This window comes from Hemiscyllium ocellatum, chromosome 48 (genome assembly GCF_020745735.1).
Source record: "Hemiscyllium ocellatum isolate sHemOce1 chromosome 48, sHemOce1.pat.X.cur, whole genome shotgun sequence".
NCBI classification, from domain to species: Eukaryota; Metazoa; Chordata; class Chondrichthyes; order Orectolobiformes; family Hemiscylliidae; genus Hemiscyllium; species Hemiscyllium ocellatum.
In genome coordinates, this window is record NC_083448.1 from 22,036,492 (window position 1) to 22,051,479 (window position 14,988).

At 44.3% G+C, this 14,988-nt stretch overlaps 1 protein-coding gene across 2 annotated transcripts in view; it reads left to right on the forward strand.

The window, feature by feature from the left end:
* Positions 1-14,988, forward strand: part of LOC132837063 (ubiquitin-conjugating enzyme E2 D4-like) — a 38,288-nt gene that overhangs the window by 414 nt on the left and 22,886 nt on the right. The window contains exon 1 of one of the 2 annotated variants that reach the window (XM_060856745.1): positions 2,939-3,027. The exons of the other annotated variant lie outside the window; for it this stretch is intronic. Coding sequence (XP_060712728.1) covers positions 3,004-3,027 — 24 coding nt within the window. The 5' untranslated portion in view covers positions 2,939-3,003. Of the gene's footprint in view, positions 1-2,938; positions 3,028-14,988 lie in introns of those variants that run through there. 2 annotated transcript variants of the gene reach the window in all.

A 14,988-nucleotide genomic window follows, 5' to 3' on the forward strand; every position in this document is an offset into this window, starting at 1 on the left:
CCCCCCTCACCTCTTTCCCCCCCTCACCTCTTTCCCCCCCTCACCTCTTTCCCCCCCTCACCTCTTTCCCCCCCTCACCTCTTCCCCCCTCACCTCTTTCCTTCCCCTCTTCCCCCCCCACCTTCTCCCCCCCACCTCTCTCCCCCCCACCTTCTTCCCCCCCTCACCTTCTCCCCCCACCCCCCACCTCCCCCCCACCTTCTTCCCCCCCACCCTCCCCCCCCCCCCCCCCCCACCCTCCCCCCCAACCCTCCCCCACCCACAGAGATTGACCATGGAAGATTGAGCTTTGGGGAATGAACCAAAACACACACAATTGATAACTGGGAGAAGATTTTGACAATAATGAAAACATTATAAGGATTAATGCCCTGATTGAGAAAGGCCCAAATAAGGTAAATATCATGAACAGTATAACAAGAAATATAATTGAGTAAAAGTGAGTTGAACAAGAAAAGACAAAAGGTAGATAAATCCAGTGGAAACACTTCACAGTAATCAGTAGATTTTCTGAGAGTACTTGCAAGTAGAGAAAAACATTACTGAAAAAAGCAACAAATAATGATGTGTGATGTTTGAATAAAGAAACACACTGAAACTGAAACATAAGGCATGCCCCAAAATCATGGACCATTTACAAGGAATTCTGAAGAAAGGTTTATGCCCAAAACGTCGATTCTCCTGTTCCTTGGATGCTGCCTGACCTGCTGCGCTTTTCCAGCAGACACATTTTTCAGCTCTGATCTCCAGCATTTGCAGTCCTCACTTTCTCCAAGAGTGGAATGTGGATTAAGATACCAATGGAATACAGAAAAGTGAGATAATTGATAAATCAAATTAAAGCAGAAAGCAGAGTCACGGTGATCAATTTGCATGAAAAGAAGTTAAGGTGCTGCGAAAAGTCAAAATAGCAACTAGGAATTGTATCAGACACTAGCAGACTGGTCATATTCTTCTTGTGTCTAGCAATGGACATGTGGACCAATTAACATGGAGGTGCTGAGAAAGGTCTCAATCTTCAGAACAAAAGCATCAAGAAATACAAAATGCAGTAGTTAGAATCAACTTCAAAGGAATGATTTTGTTTCACAAACCAATCAAATTGTGTGATGCAGAAATAGAACTGTGGGAATACTGTGGATAATTACTCTCAATAGAGACCGGGCTGAATTGTTTATGTGTTGCAAGGAGAAGGCTGGGCTGTGGCCTATTGGAGGTCATTAAAGTGGTGAAAGGTTTTGATAGGTCAAACAGAAGTGAATGTGGAGGCAGTCCGAACAGGTTTGGGAAATGAACCTGGACATGGGCCAGTGCAGGGTAAGTGACTGTTCTGTGGGCACAATTCTAAATCTGGTGAAGGAGTAAAGGTTGTGTACGTGCACAGATTACTGATGGTGGTGGAGGACAAATGAACAGTGCAGTTAATAAATGACATAGCATTCTTGGCTTTAATGGGGCTGTAAAAGACAAGAAAAAGGTGGTCATGTGGAACTTCTACAAGATACGTGTTTATTGAAGTGCTATGTACATTTATGGGTGCCACGTAATAGGACAAGTTGTGAATGTTTTGAACAGAGTGCAAAAGGGATAGGTGAGAATGGATCCAGAAATGAGAAACCTCAGTTAGAAGTTGGGACTGTTCTCTGGAGAGAATGTGGCTGAGAGAAATCATGGACGGATGAGATGAAGCTGTTCTTGCTTCTAAAAGAAAAAAGAACCAGAAGGCATAGATTTGAAATATCCAAACTTTCTCACCCTAACTATTCACTGTGTATGGAATGTATGGCCTGGAAATATGGTGGAAGAAGGTTCAAATGAGGCATTCACAACTGCATTGGAAAGTGAACTTGGCAGAAATGGTGAAAATGCAGGGGACTGAACCATATTTAACCATGTCCCCAACCCTACCGCAGGTCCGACGTCTTTCTGAACAAGAACAATGGTGAAACTTGAAAGGGTTCAGAAAAGCCTTACGAGGATGTTGCTAGCACTGGGGGTTTGAGTTGTAGGGAGAGGCTGAATAGGCTGTGTTTATTTTCTCTGGAGACTGTGGGGTGACGTTACAGTGGTTTATAAAATAAGTACAACCACCTGATGAAGGAGTTGTGCTCCGAAAGCTATTGTGCTTCCAATTAAACCTGTTGGACTGTAACCTAATGTGTGATTTTTAACTTTGTACAGCCCAGTCCAAAACCGGCATCTCCAAATTATAAAATGATTGGTAGGGTAAATAGACAAGATCTTTTCCCTGGATTGGGGTTTTCAGGATGAGAGGGGAAGGATTTTAAAGGGCAGCTTTTTCACTTGGAGGGTAGTGTGTGTGTGTGGACTGAGCTATCAGAGGAAGTGGTGGAAGCTGGTATAATTATACTTATCCAGATGACTTTTAAATGTTATAGGAAGAGGTAGGGTTCCAGCATCTGCAATCTTCACTTTTGTTGGCAAATCGACCTAGATTAGGATATTTGATTAGCATGGACAAGTTGGATCCAAGGGTGTTTGCGTGGAGGTGCAGAGAGAACCAATAACTGGTAGTGAGAGTTCATTCCTGATGAAGAGCTCTTACCCGAAACGTCGATTCTCCTGCACCTCGGATGCTGCCAGATGTGCTGTGCTTTTCCAGCACCACACTCTCAACTCTGATCTCCAGCATCTGCAATCCTTACTTTCTCAGAGTGTGAATCGCGAATTCCGGCTCAAGGCTAATTCTGGGAATTTGCAGAAGCCTGGACCAGAGGATGTGGGGAGACTTTGGAGCTCCGCGCTGGGGTCATGAGGGGGAATCGGGATATCCGCGCAAGAGAACACTAGGGGCGAGGCACGGAGCTCCGCGCTGGGGATACAACTTGCTCCTCCGCGCTGGGACCGCCGGCTGCTGCTTAGCGCCTGCGCGGCCGGTGGCCGGGCCCGGCATTGAGGTCTTGGCGCATGCGCACTGACCACCCGGGGCCTCGGTGAGCCAGTCGGAGCGGATTGAACGGCGAGGCTCGGGCCCGCAGCGGGATGGCGCTCAGGCGGATCCAGAAGGTGAGCAAGGCCGGGGGCCGGCTTTAAGCAGCGAGACAGAGAGAGGGGCCTTGGGGACCGGTTGTCATTGAGTACAAAGCGAGAGGACCAATCCCACCCAGAGGTTCCCGGTCTGTGTCTGTGTCTGTGACGGACGGGCCTCGTCCTTACAGCGGCCGGGACAGCACCGAGCTGAGGGCAGAGCCCTTCCCAGGATTGAGCTCTCAGCGGCCCAGAATCCTCACCTCACACCACCATGTCCTTCCTCCTCCGCCCTGCAGCCACTCCTCTCCCTCCTCACCCTCTTTCCTCCTTCCATTTGCCTTCCTAACTACTGACACAATCTGCAGGTTTACCTTCAGAAGATCCTGGACAAAAACTCTCAAGTCTGTTTGCACCTCAAACTTATGAATTTTATCTCCATTTAGAAAACAGTCCACACTTTTATTCCTCCCAAAGTGAACAACCTCTCACTTTTACCTCCATCTGCCACTTCTTTGCCACACTCCTAACTTGTCCAACTCCTTCTGCAGCCTCCCCTGACTCCTCAATGCTACCTGTCCCTCTATCTTTCTTTTGTATCCTCTGCAAAGTTCGCCAGAATGCACTTGGTTCCTTCATCTAAATCATTAATGTGAAAAGTTGTAGTCCCGACACCGAGCCTTGCGAAACACACTGGTCACCGACTGCCATCCTGAGAAGGACCCTCGTATCGCCACTCTCTGCTTTCTGCCAGACAGCCAAGCTTCTATCCATGCTAGCACCTTGGGCTCTGACACCGTGGGCTCTTATCTTACTCAGTAGCCTCTTGTGCGGGACCTCTTCAAAGGCTTCTTGAAACCCAGGTAGATAACATCTGTTGGCACTCCTTGGTCTTATCTGCTTGTTACTTCCTCAAAGAATTCTAACAGATGTGTCAGGCATGACCTCCCCTCCATGCTTACTTTGCCCTATTTTACCATAGGAGAAAGTGAGGTCTGCAGATGCTGGAGATCAGAGCTGAAAATGTGTTGCTGGAAAAGCGCAGCAGGTCAGGCAGCATCCAAGGAACAGGAGATTCAATGTTTCGGGCATAAACTCTTCTTCAGGAACAGCCCTCCTGTTCCTTGGATGCTGCCTGACCTGCTGCGCTTTTCCAGCAACACATTTTCAGCCCTATTTTACCATACACTTCCAAGTATTCAGAAATCTCATCCTTCACATTGGAGTCCAGAATCTTATCCAGAGGCAGAGGTTAGGCTAATTGGTCTGTAATTTTCCATTATTTGTCTTAGTCCTCTTTTTAAACAAGGTTATCACATTAGCTATTTTTCAGTCCCTGATTCTCGCGATTCCTGAAAGGTCACCATTAATTCCACCATTATCTTTTTATCTATCTCCTTTAGAACCCTGGGGTGTAGTCCATCAGGTGATTTATCCACCTTCAGGCCATTCGGTTTTACAAGAACCTTCTCCTTGCTGATGGCAACTGTACTCAGCTCTGCCTCCTAACTGTCTTGAATTTTTGGGATATTACTTGTGTCTTCCACCATGAAGACCGACAGGAAGTAATTATTCATTTCTTTGTTTTCTACTACTATCTCTCCAGTGTCATTTTTCCAGCAATCCAATATTCTCTTTTGCCATTACAGTCTTCCTTCATATTACGGGCTAACTTACCTTCATATTTAATGTCCCTCATCATTTAGTTTTTTGTAGCCCTTTGTTGGTCTTTATAAGCTTCCCAAACCTCTGGTTTCCCACTGCTCTTCACCACCACATTATAAGTATTCTCTTTTGCTTTTTATGCTGTCCCTGACCACAACCCCCCATCCGATCAAGAAGGGAAGGATAGGGTTGAGGGAGCTGGGTCTTTGGAACAAGATGAGACTGAGGCAGAGAGACCATGCGAGTACAGTGTCTAGGGCATGGGAGTGCTTTGCAGGAAGTTTGGTCCAGCGAGTTAGGGGGATGGAGGGAGTGACAGAGGCAGCTGATCATGTTGACAACAAAGTTTATGGACTCCTTGAACTTGTAATTTGCAGTGAGGATGGCGGAGACAATGGCAAGGGGTTTAAGGAAGGAACATCTTTATACTCCTGCATGAGTTAGAAGTTTGAGTAAACCAGAGTGGAGCTGAGAGTCCAAGCAAATGCTGTGGTGAAAGGCAAAACCAAATGAAGTTAGAAGGCTACGTCTTAGATAAAAGGAGGTGTAAGTGTCAAGAGGATGTCGAGCTTCACATCTTCGATGTCTCCTTCTTTCCTCTCTCCCCTCTTCCAATCTTTAAATTTATGAATGTATGCAAGGTGAGAGGAAGGGATCTACTTGACCCAGTAAGCATCTGCCACACAAATGTCATAACAGCAGAGATCTGAGCATGACTGGTAACATCTGTGGGAAGAAAGCAGAGGTAACATTGTGATCCCAGTGACTCTTCTTTAGAATTGACAGTGTTTTTCACTTTTGAATTTGATGTTATCTTGAGTTTGTGATATGTGCATACAGTTCAAATCTGCAGCTTGTATTTGAGCCATGTAACTTAATATGCAGCTGATCGTGTAAATTGATAGACACGTGCTTGCCCGGTGGGAAAGAAATCAATTGTTTTTTTATCCAGAAAGCCTTGGTATTCTTTCAGTTCCATAAATCACAGTCATACAGCATAGAAGCAGACCCTTCAGTCCAATTCATCTGCGCTGATCAGTCATTCCCAATCTGATCACATCCCGTTTGCCGTTATTTAGCCTCTGAGCCTTTTCTATTTGTATACTTATCCAGATGCCTTTTAAATATTTAATTGTACCCACCTATTCTGGCAGCTCATTCCATACATGCACTGCCTTCTGCATGAAAAAAGTTACCCCTTGGGTCCTTTTAAAATCTTTCCCCTTCCACCTTAAATCTTATGCCCTTTAGTTTTTGACTCCCCCACTCGCGGGAAAGGACCTATGCTGTTCACCCTATCCATGCCTATTATAATTTTGTAAAGCTCTATAAGGTCACTCCTAAGCTGCCAACGCTCCAGAGGAAGGAAGCTCCATCCTATTCAGCCTCTGTCTGTAACTCAAACCCTCTAGTTCCAGCATTATCCTTGCAAATCCTTTCTGCACCCTCTCAAGTGTAACAACATCAGACATCGCACAGAGCCATGGTAATAGGGGACTCCGTCGTGAGAGGAACTGACCGGGGTTTTTGTGGCAGCAGACGGGATTTAAGGATGGTGTGTTGCCTTCCTGGTGCCAGGGTGCAAGACATCGCGGACAGAGTGCAGGAAATCCTCAAGGATAAGGGTGAAGAGCCAGAGGTGGTAGTACATGTTGGCACAAATGATGTCGGGAAGAAGAGGAAGAACATACTACAGTGGAACTTCGCAGAACTAGGAAGAAGGCTGAAAAGCAGGATGTCCAAGGTGGTTATCTCCGGTTTGCTTCCAGTTCCTTGGGCTGGTGTGGCCAGAAACAGGGAGATAATGGACTTGAACGTGTGGTTGGGGAACTGGTGCAGGAAGCAAGGATTTAAGTTCTTGAATCACTGGGGTATATTTTGTGGTAAGCATAAATTCTACAAGAGAGACGGTTTGCACCTTAACAGGTTAGGGACCAGCATTCTGGCAGGCAGGTTTTCTACTGCAACACCGCTACATTTAAACTTAATAGTGGGGGGGAGGGGACAAACTGGATGTTTAAAAAGGAAATTGATGGGAAAGTTAGAACAAGAGAAGTCAAGAAAGACAACTGTATCAATGAGGCAGAAAACTCGGAAAGGGATCATGCTGTAAGGTTGAGTGAAATAGGGGTTGATGGGAAGGGTGAGAGCAGTAACAAATTAAAAATACTATATATGAATGCACGAAGCATTAGACATAAGATGGATGAGCTTGAGGCTCTTTTGGAAATTGGCAGATACGATATTGTGGGGATAACTGAGACGTGGCTTCAAGTGGACAGGGACTGGGAAATGAATATTCAAGGCTACCTGTGCTATCGTAAGGACAGACTGACAGGCAGCGAGGGGGGTGGGGTAGCCTTGTTGGTAAAGGAGGATATTCTCTCCTTTGCGTGGGCGGACCTAGAGTCGGGGGATGTAGAGTCAGTGTGGATAGAGCTGTGAAATACTAAGGGTAAAAAGACCCTCTTGGGAGTCATCTACAGGCCCCCAAACAGTAGTCTGGATGTCGGATGTAAGTTGAATCAGGAGCTGAAATTGGCCTGTCGCAAAGATGTTACTACAGTTGTTATGGGGAATTTCAACATGCAGGTAGACTGGGAGAATCGGGATGGTATTGGATCTCAAGAAAGAGACTTTGTGGAGTGCCTCAGAGATGGATTCTTAGAGCAGCTGGTGCTGGAGCCGACCAGGGAGAAGGCAATTCTGGAACTGGTATTGTGTAACGAACCAGAATTGGTCAGAGACCTCAAAGTGAAGGAGCCATTGGGAAGTAGTGACCATAATACATTCAGCTTCAATCTGCAATTTGAGAGGGAGAGGGTACAGTCGGAAGTGACAGTACTTCTGTTGAATAAAGGGAACTATGGCCAGCTCCTCCCTCATAGCTCCAAAGTTCAATGGTGCAATACCTTAGCAGGGATGACCGTGGAGGAACAATGGCGGATATTTCTGTGTGTAATGCAAGAAGTTGCAGGATCAGTTCATTCCTAAAAGGAAGAAGGATCCCAGGAGGAGGCATGGGTGGCTGTGGCTGACGAGCGAAGTGAAGAAACATATAAAGTCAAAAGAGAAAAAGTATAACGTAGCAAAGATAAGTGGGAAAACTGAGGACTGGGAAGCTTTTAAAGAGCAACAGAGGATTACTAAGAAGGAAATACGCAGAGGAAAAATGAGGTATGAAGGAAACTGGCCAATATAAAGGAGGATAGTAAAAGCTTTTTTAAGTATGTGCAAGGCAAAAAAAATGGCTAGGACTAAAATTGGGCCCTTGAAGACAGAAACAAGGGAATATATTACGGGGAACAAAGAAATGGCAGAAGAATTAAATGGGTACTTCAGATCTGTGTTCACTGGGGAAGACATGAGCAATCTCCCTGAGGTAACGGTGCCTGAAGGACCTGAACTTAAGGGAATCTATATTTGCCAGGTTTTGGTGTTGGAGAGACTGTTAGGTCTGAAGGTTGATCAGTCTCCGGGGCCTGATGGTCTACATCCCAGGTTACTGAAGGAGATGACTCGGGAAATCGTGGATGCATTGGTGATTATTTTCCAGAGTTCGATAGATTTAGGGTCGGTTCCTGAGGGTTGGAGGGTGGCTGTAGTCGTACCACTTTTTAAGAAAGGTGGGAGAGAGAAAGCAGGAAATTATAGACCAGTTCGTCTGACCTCAGTGGTGGGAAAGATGCTGGAGTCTATTACAAAGGATGAAATTACGGCACATCTGGATAGTAGTAACAGGATAGGTCAGAGCCAGCATGGATTTATGAAGGGGAAATCATGCTTGACTAATCTTCTGGAATTTGTTGAGGATGTAACTCTGAAGATGGATGAGGGAGATCCAGTCGATGTAGTGTACCTGGACTTTCAGAAAGCTTTTGATAAAGTCCCACACAGGAGGTTAATGAGTAAAATTAGGGCGCATGGTATTGGGGACAAAGTACTAGATTTAGATTCAAAATTGGTTGGCTGTTAGGAAACCAAGGGTAGTGATAAACGGCTCCATTTCGGAATGGCAGGCAGTGACCAGTGGGGTACCCCAGGGATCCGTGCTGGGACCGCAGCTTTTTACAATATATGTTAATGATGTAGAAGATGGTATCAGCAATAACATTAGCAAATTTGCTGATGATACAAAACTGGGTGGCAGAGTGAAATGTGATGAGGATGTTAGGAGATTACAGGGTGACCTGGACAAGTTAGGAGAGTGGGCAGATGCATGGCAGATGCAGTTTAATGTGGATAAATGTATAGTTATTCACTTTGGTGGCAAGAATAGGAAGGCAGATTACTATCTCAATGGAATCAATTTAGGTAAAGGGGCAGTACAGAGAGATCTGGGTGTTCTTGTACACCAGTCAATGAAGGCAAGCATGCAGGTACAGCAGGTAGTGAAGAAGGCTAATAGCATGCTGGCCTTCATAACAAGAGGAATTGAGTATAGAAGCAAAGAGGTACTTCTGCAGCTGTACAGGGCCCTGGTGAGACCACACCCGGAGTACTGTGTGCAGTTCTGGTCTCCAAATTTGAGGAAAGACATTCTGGCTATTGAGGGAGTGCAGCGTAGGTTCACGAGGTCAATTCCTGGAATGGAGGGATTACCTTACACTGAAAGACTGAAGAGACTGGGCTTGTATACCCTTGAGTTTAGAAGACTGAGAGGGGATTTGATTGAGACATGAAAGATTATGAAAGGATCGGACGCTCTGGCAGCAGGAAACATGTTTCCGCTGATGGGTGAGTGCCGAATCAGACGACACAGCTTAAAAATACGGGGTAGACCATTTAGGACAGAGATGAGGAGAAACTTCTTCACCCAGAGAGTGGTGGCTGTGTGGAATGCTCTGCCCCAGAGGGCAGTGGAGGCCCAGTCTCTGGATTCATTTAAGAAAGAGTTGGATAGAACTCTTAAGGATAGTGGAATCAAGGGTTGTGGAGATAAGGCTGGAAGAGGATACTGATTGAGGATGATCAGCCATGATCATATTGAATGGCAGTGCAGGCTCGAATGGCAGAATGGCCTACTCCTGCACCTATTGTCTATTGTCTAACATCCTTCCTATAAAAGAGTGACTGGAATTGTATGGAGTATTCGTAGAAGTGGCCACACTAATGATCTGTAACCTGCAACATGACATCCCGAACTCCTGTAGTCAACGTTCTGATCAATGAAAGCAAACGTCCAGGTGCTTTTTTCACCACTTTGCTCAGCTGCGACTTCACTTTCAAGGTCTTTGATCAGATGGCATCCATTTCCCACTGAGCTCTCCAGGACAAAAATAAAACCAGAAAGTGCTGTGGAAAATCAATGGGTCTGTCAGCATCTGTGGACAAATACAGCTATGTCCAGTGTGGCTCTTCTTTAGAACTGGAGCAGAGATGAGCCCAGACAGAGGTTATCTTGTCTCACCACAGCCCAAACTTTAGTATTCAACAATTATGGACAGTGATTTTAGATTTTGGGCTATACAATTAAACTGAACAGTCACGAGAGTGGCAGTGTGGATTTGGAATTGGCTAAGGAATTGAAGAAAAGAGGAATGGTTCAGTGTTTTTGACAACTGCTCCTTGGGAGTTGAATCAAAGATCTTTGCTTTTTCATTGGTTTCCTGGGCTTGCATGTGTAGGCATAATTTGACATATTTTGACATTTTACAGATTTTACAAAATTGGTCCTGTGTTAAATAATTAGAATGTCAGTTACTTATTTCAGAAGGCAATGGACTGGTAACGTGAGCAAAATATGACCAGCCGAGTTTAGCTTGTAAACTTACTCATGACTTCGTTTGGGAGAAAAGGCAAGTGCAGAAAGATGTTGGCATATGATACACAGCTCTTGAAAGTTAAGTATATGTGATTTTTGCCTGCGCTAATTGGGATAGAGTACAGAAACAGGCCAGTTATGGTATAACTTAATGAAATACTATTTAGGCCTCAGATAGTGGTGTGTCTTAGTCCAGAGCAGCATGCTGAAGGAAGTTGTCAAGGCCTTGGAGACATACAGTCATGCAGCACAGAAACAGTACTCCAAATGTAGCCTTACCAGTGTCTTGTACGTTATAATATGACATCCCAACTCCTGTATTCGATGTCCTGACCGATGAAGGTAAGCATGCTAAATGCCTTCTCCACCATCTTGTGTTTCTGTGACACCAATTTTGAGGAATTATGTACCTAACCTCTGGGTCTCTCAGGTCCCTAGCATTAATTGTGGAAGTCCTGCCCTGGTTTGTCTTAGCAAAATGCAACACCTTGCATTTATCTGAATTAAACTCCATCTGCTATCCCTTGGCTCACTAACCCAGTTGATCAAGATCCTGTTGCACTCTTAGATAACCTTCTTCATTGTCAGCTATACCACTAATTTTGGTGTCATCCACAAACTTACAGATTGTGCCTCCTGTTTTCTCATCCAAATCGTTCATATAAATGATGAACAACAGTCTCCTAGCACTGATCCTTGCAACACAGCACTGGTCACAGACCTACTGTTTGAACAACAGCTCTATACTCTTTTAAGCAAAGGATAGAAACAAAAAAGTAAAGATACCCTCTGACACCGTCCCCATCAGACACTCCTGGGTGGGGACAGCACCATTAAAATGCCAAGTCAAATTTCCTGTACTCTATCTAGCGTGAAAGGAAAGTTTCTTCAACTCTTAAGCACAAAAATCAAAAAATCAGAGATAGTGTGAGGAAGCTTTACTGCATTAATTGCAATCTGGAATGCAGTGGCAGTCGGGGCCATGGATGCGGATTGAATAATTACTTTCAAATAAATGAAAGAATTTACTTCAGTCTGGGGGTGAAGCAAGTGAATGGGGTCATTGCAGCTTTCAAAGAGGCATCTGTTTTCATTGTTGCTAGCATTGCTGCAAGCAGCAGTAATCGCCTTGTCTTGATTCCCATTTAGAATGTGGTGTAGCCTTGAGCCATTGCACTCAGAACTGGGGTGGAGGAATTTACACACCTGTCAAGGAGGAAGTTCCAAAAATTGGATTAGTTAACAACCCAGAATTGGCAATTGATTTTTTTTCAAAACAAGATAGTGTGGATGGACTGAAATGTGTAGTTGATGTCCAGTGCCCTTGTTCTTTGAGATAAGAGAAGTTGTGGTTTGGAAGATGCAATTGAAAGTGCCACAGTGAATTACTGCAATGCATCTTAGAGTTTGCGCAACTGCTACTGTGAGCTGGTGCTCCTCGGACCACTTGGGCACTTTTATGACATGAATCTTACTCGCTAACCTTGAACTCCACGCTAAAGGTTGGCCAAGTCTTGCTGCTTTGACACTGACTGCTGGTTCTTTCGAGGAATTGTGAATCATCGGCAAACATTCCTGTTTTTTGACCTCCTAATGAAGAGAAGATTTTTGATGCAACTTAACATGGTTAGGCCTTTGACACTGTTCTGAGGAATCACAACCTCAGAGTGGTGTCAATGGCCTAACCATATTAATTTTTGCAGTGCTGTCCTGAGATTAAAATACCCCACCAAGCCATCTATCTGAAAACTAGATGTGACCCATTTGCACTGTCAGTGGCACTGTCCATCACTTTGCTGATGCTTGAAAGTAGATTGATGGAGTGGTAATTGGATTTGTTCTGCTTTTTGTTGGCAAGACGTGCTTTTTTCATTTTCCATGCAGATAGGTATCAGTGACGATAATGAGCAGCTGTTCATTGAGGATCATGTCTTCAGGACTGCTGGTGAAATTGTTTCAGCATCTATTGTATCCTGTGCACTCAACCGTTTTTTGTTATTACCTGGGATAAAACAAATTGGCTGTGAACTGAGTTCTGCAACACTGAGAATATCAGAAGGCTGCCATGACAAGATAATTCATTTGGCACCTCTGGCTGAAAACGCGTTAGCTTCGTCTTGTGCCCTTGGCTACCAAACTCCTCATGAGAATGTTCAAGCAAGCTCTTTGAGATGATAGGAAATAAGAACATGAGTGAACTGGACAGCCCCTTCACCCTGTTTTGCTGTTCAATAGGATCATGGCTGATCCAACACTCCTCATGTCCACTTTTGTGCATTTTCCCTTACTTGTTAAATATCTATGTATCTCAACCTTAATTTTACACAAGGACTCTGCCCCCACATTTCTCTGTGGCAAAGATTTCCAAATAGAGACAATGCTGTGAGAGAAGAAATTCTTCCTCGTTGCAGACTTAATTAGCACCCTTAAATTGAGACTATATCCTCTGGTCCTATACATGTCCATGAAGGGAAATATCCTGCCACCATTTATCCTGTCAAGCCCCTTTCAGAATCCAATATGCTTCAATGAGATATCCTCTCATTCTTCTAAACTCCAGTCAGTAGAGTCCCTTTTCATGCCTTTTCTCAGAGACCGTCCCTCCATACTGGCATCAACCTTCTCTGAACAGCCTCCAGTGAAATGATATCTTTCCTTAGATAAAGGGACTGTTAGGACGGAGCTACCGTCCCCGTGTTCGTTTGAAGGAGAGAGACACTGGATCTGATTCAAAATATAAGCTGGTTTAATGAGAGAGAGACGTACACAGAAAATACAGTGAGATATTTACTGCTCACTGGAGAAGGCGCGTTCTGCTCTATTGTTCTCTTTGTCTAGCTTTTAGCCCCTCGCATCCCAGTGCTACATCCTTATTTGGTAAGAAGCGGTATTCTCTAATAGTATTGGTTCCAGAAGAGATAAGATTCAGTTACCTCAGTATGAGCTACGTGCAATCTAACACTGTTTCAATGTCCTTTTATCTGTTCACTCTCCCTGTGGCCCCATTATGCCATCAGTGTTTCAGTCTGTTCTTAGTGTAACATAATGGCTTACTGTTGTCTAGTGAAGCTAACAGTTTCCAGACTTGCTAATACTACCTTACGTGAGCACTACCTAACAATAAAGTTTCTGAACACAACCTACCCTTAATGCTTCCTAACAGGACCAAAACTGCTCTCAGTACTCCAAATGTGGTTTCACCAGCACCTTGTACAGTTGCAGTAAGACCTCCATTTGTTCTACTCCAATGCCGTTGGGCTAACCTTCCATTAGCCTTCCTGCTGCGCTGGTGTCCAGCATGTGTTTTGTGCACACATCACATCAAGTCCTTTTTTTTGTTGCAGCTATCTGTAGCTTTTCCCTCTCTTCTTGTTCTCCCTTCCAAAATGAACAATTTCACTTTTTCTCATGACTTTCCCTATTTAGTTAATTTATCAGTATCTGTCAAAACTGTTTGCATCCCTCATGCAACCTACCTTTCCACCTATCTTTGTGTTGTCTGCAAATTTGGCTGCAGTACATTTGCTTCCTTCATCATTAATATACGTTGTAAACAGTTGCTGTCGCAGCACTAGTCCATCTGGAATCCCACAGATCATCAACTTGAAAAAGAAAACCTTTAGTCCCACTCACTGTTTCCTGCCCATGAGCTAATACTGTCCATCTATGCCAATATACCATTGACAACATCATGGGCTTTTAACTTATGACTTAGTCTTTCATGAGATATCTTGGCAAATGCATTTGGAATTCTAAACACAACATATCTGGTTCTAGACAGTTTCCCTTTCATGGAAACCATATTGACTCTGCTTGAAATGTCCCACTGTTACTTCCATAATTGATTCTAATACTTGTCCGGCTAATTGACCAATAGTCACCCACGTTTTGTCTCTCTTCCTTTTTGAATGGGGGCAGGGTCACTTTTGTCAGTTTTTAAAAATCTTTCAGTGTTTTTGTAGAATCCAAGGAGTTTTTTAGAAACTTGAAACTAATGGATCCACTATCTCCGTACCTACCGCTTTGAGGATCCTAGGATGCGGCAGACTGCTCTGCCTTTAGCCTCATTAGTTTGTTTAATACTACTACTACTACTACTACTACTACTACTACTACTACTACTCCAGTGATGATGATGCCGCTCAATTCCTCCATCACTTTCTTGGGTATGAATGAGATGTTCAAAGTATCTTCTTAGTATCTTGCTAGTTTGGATTCATTGGGCTGTTCACCGAGCTGTTAGGTTTGTTGGCACACGTTTTGTCCCCTATCTCAGCGACATCATTAGTTGCTCTGTTGCCTCCTGTGAAACACTGCTGTACTGTTGTGTTTCGCATTTATGTAGTTCAGTTTGAGCTGTTTGTGATTGGTGTCACTTCCAGTTTTCCATTGCAGCTGTTTATACATCGGGTCCCAGTTTGTTGATGGAGTTGGAAGAGAAATACCATGCTTCCAGGAATTCCCTTTCTATTCTTTGCTTAGCCTGTCCTAGTAGCCTTGTCCCAGTTAAACTCATGATTCTTGTTGTCTGTATGGATACCAGGGTGAGTTGGTTGTGTCGCTTGGTTGCT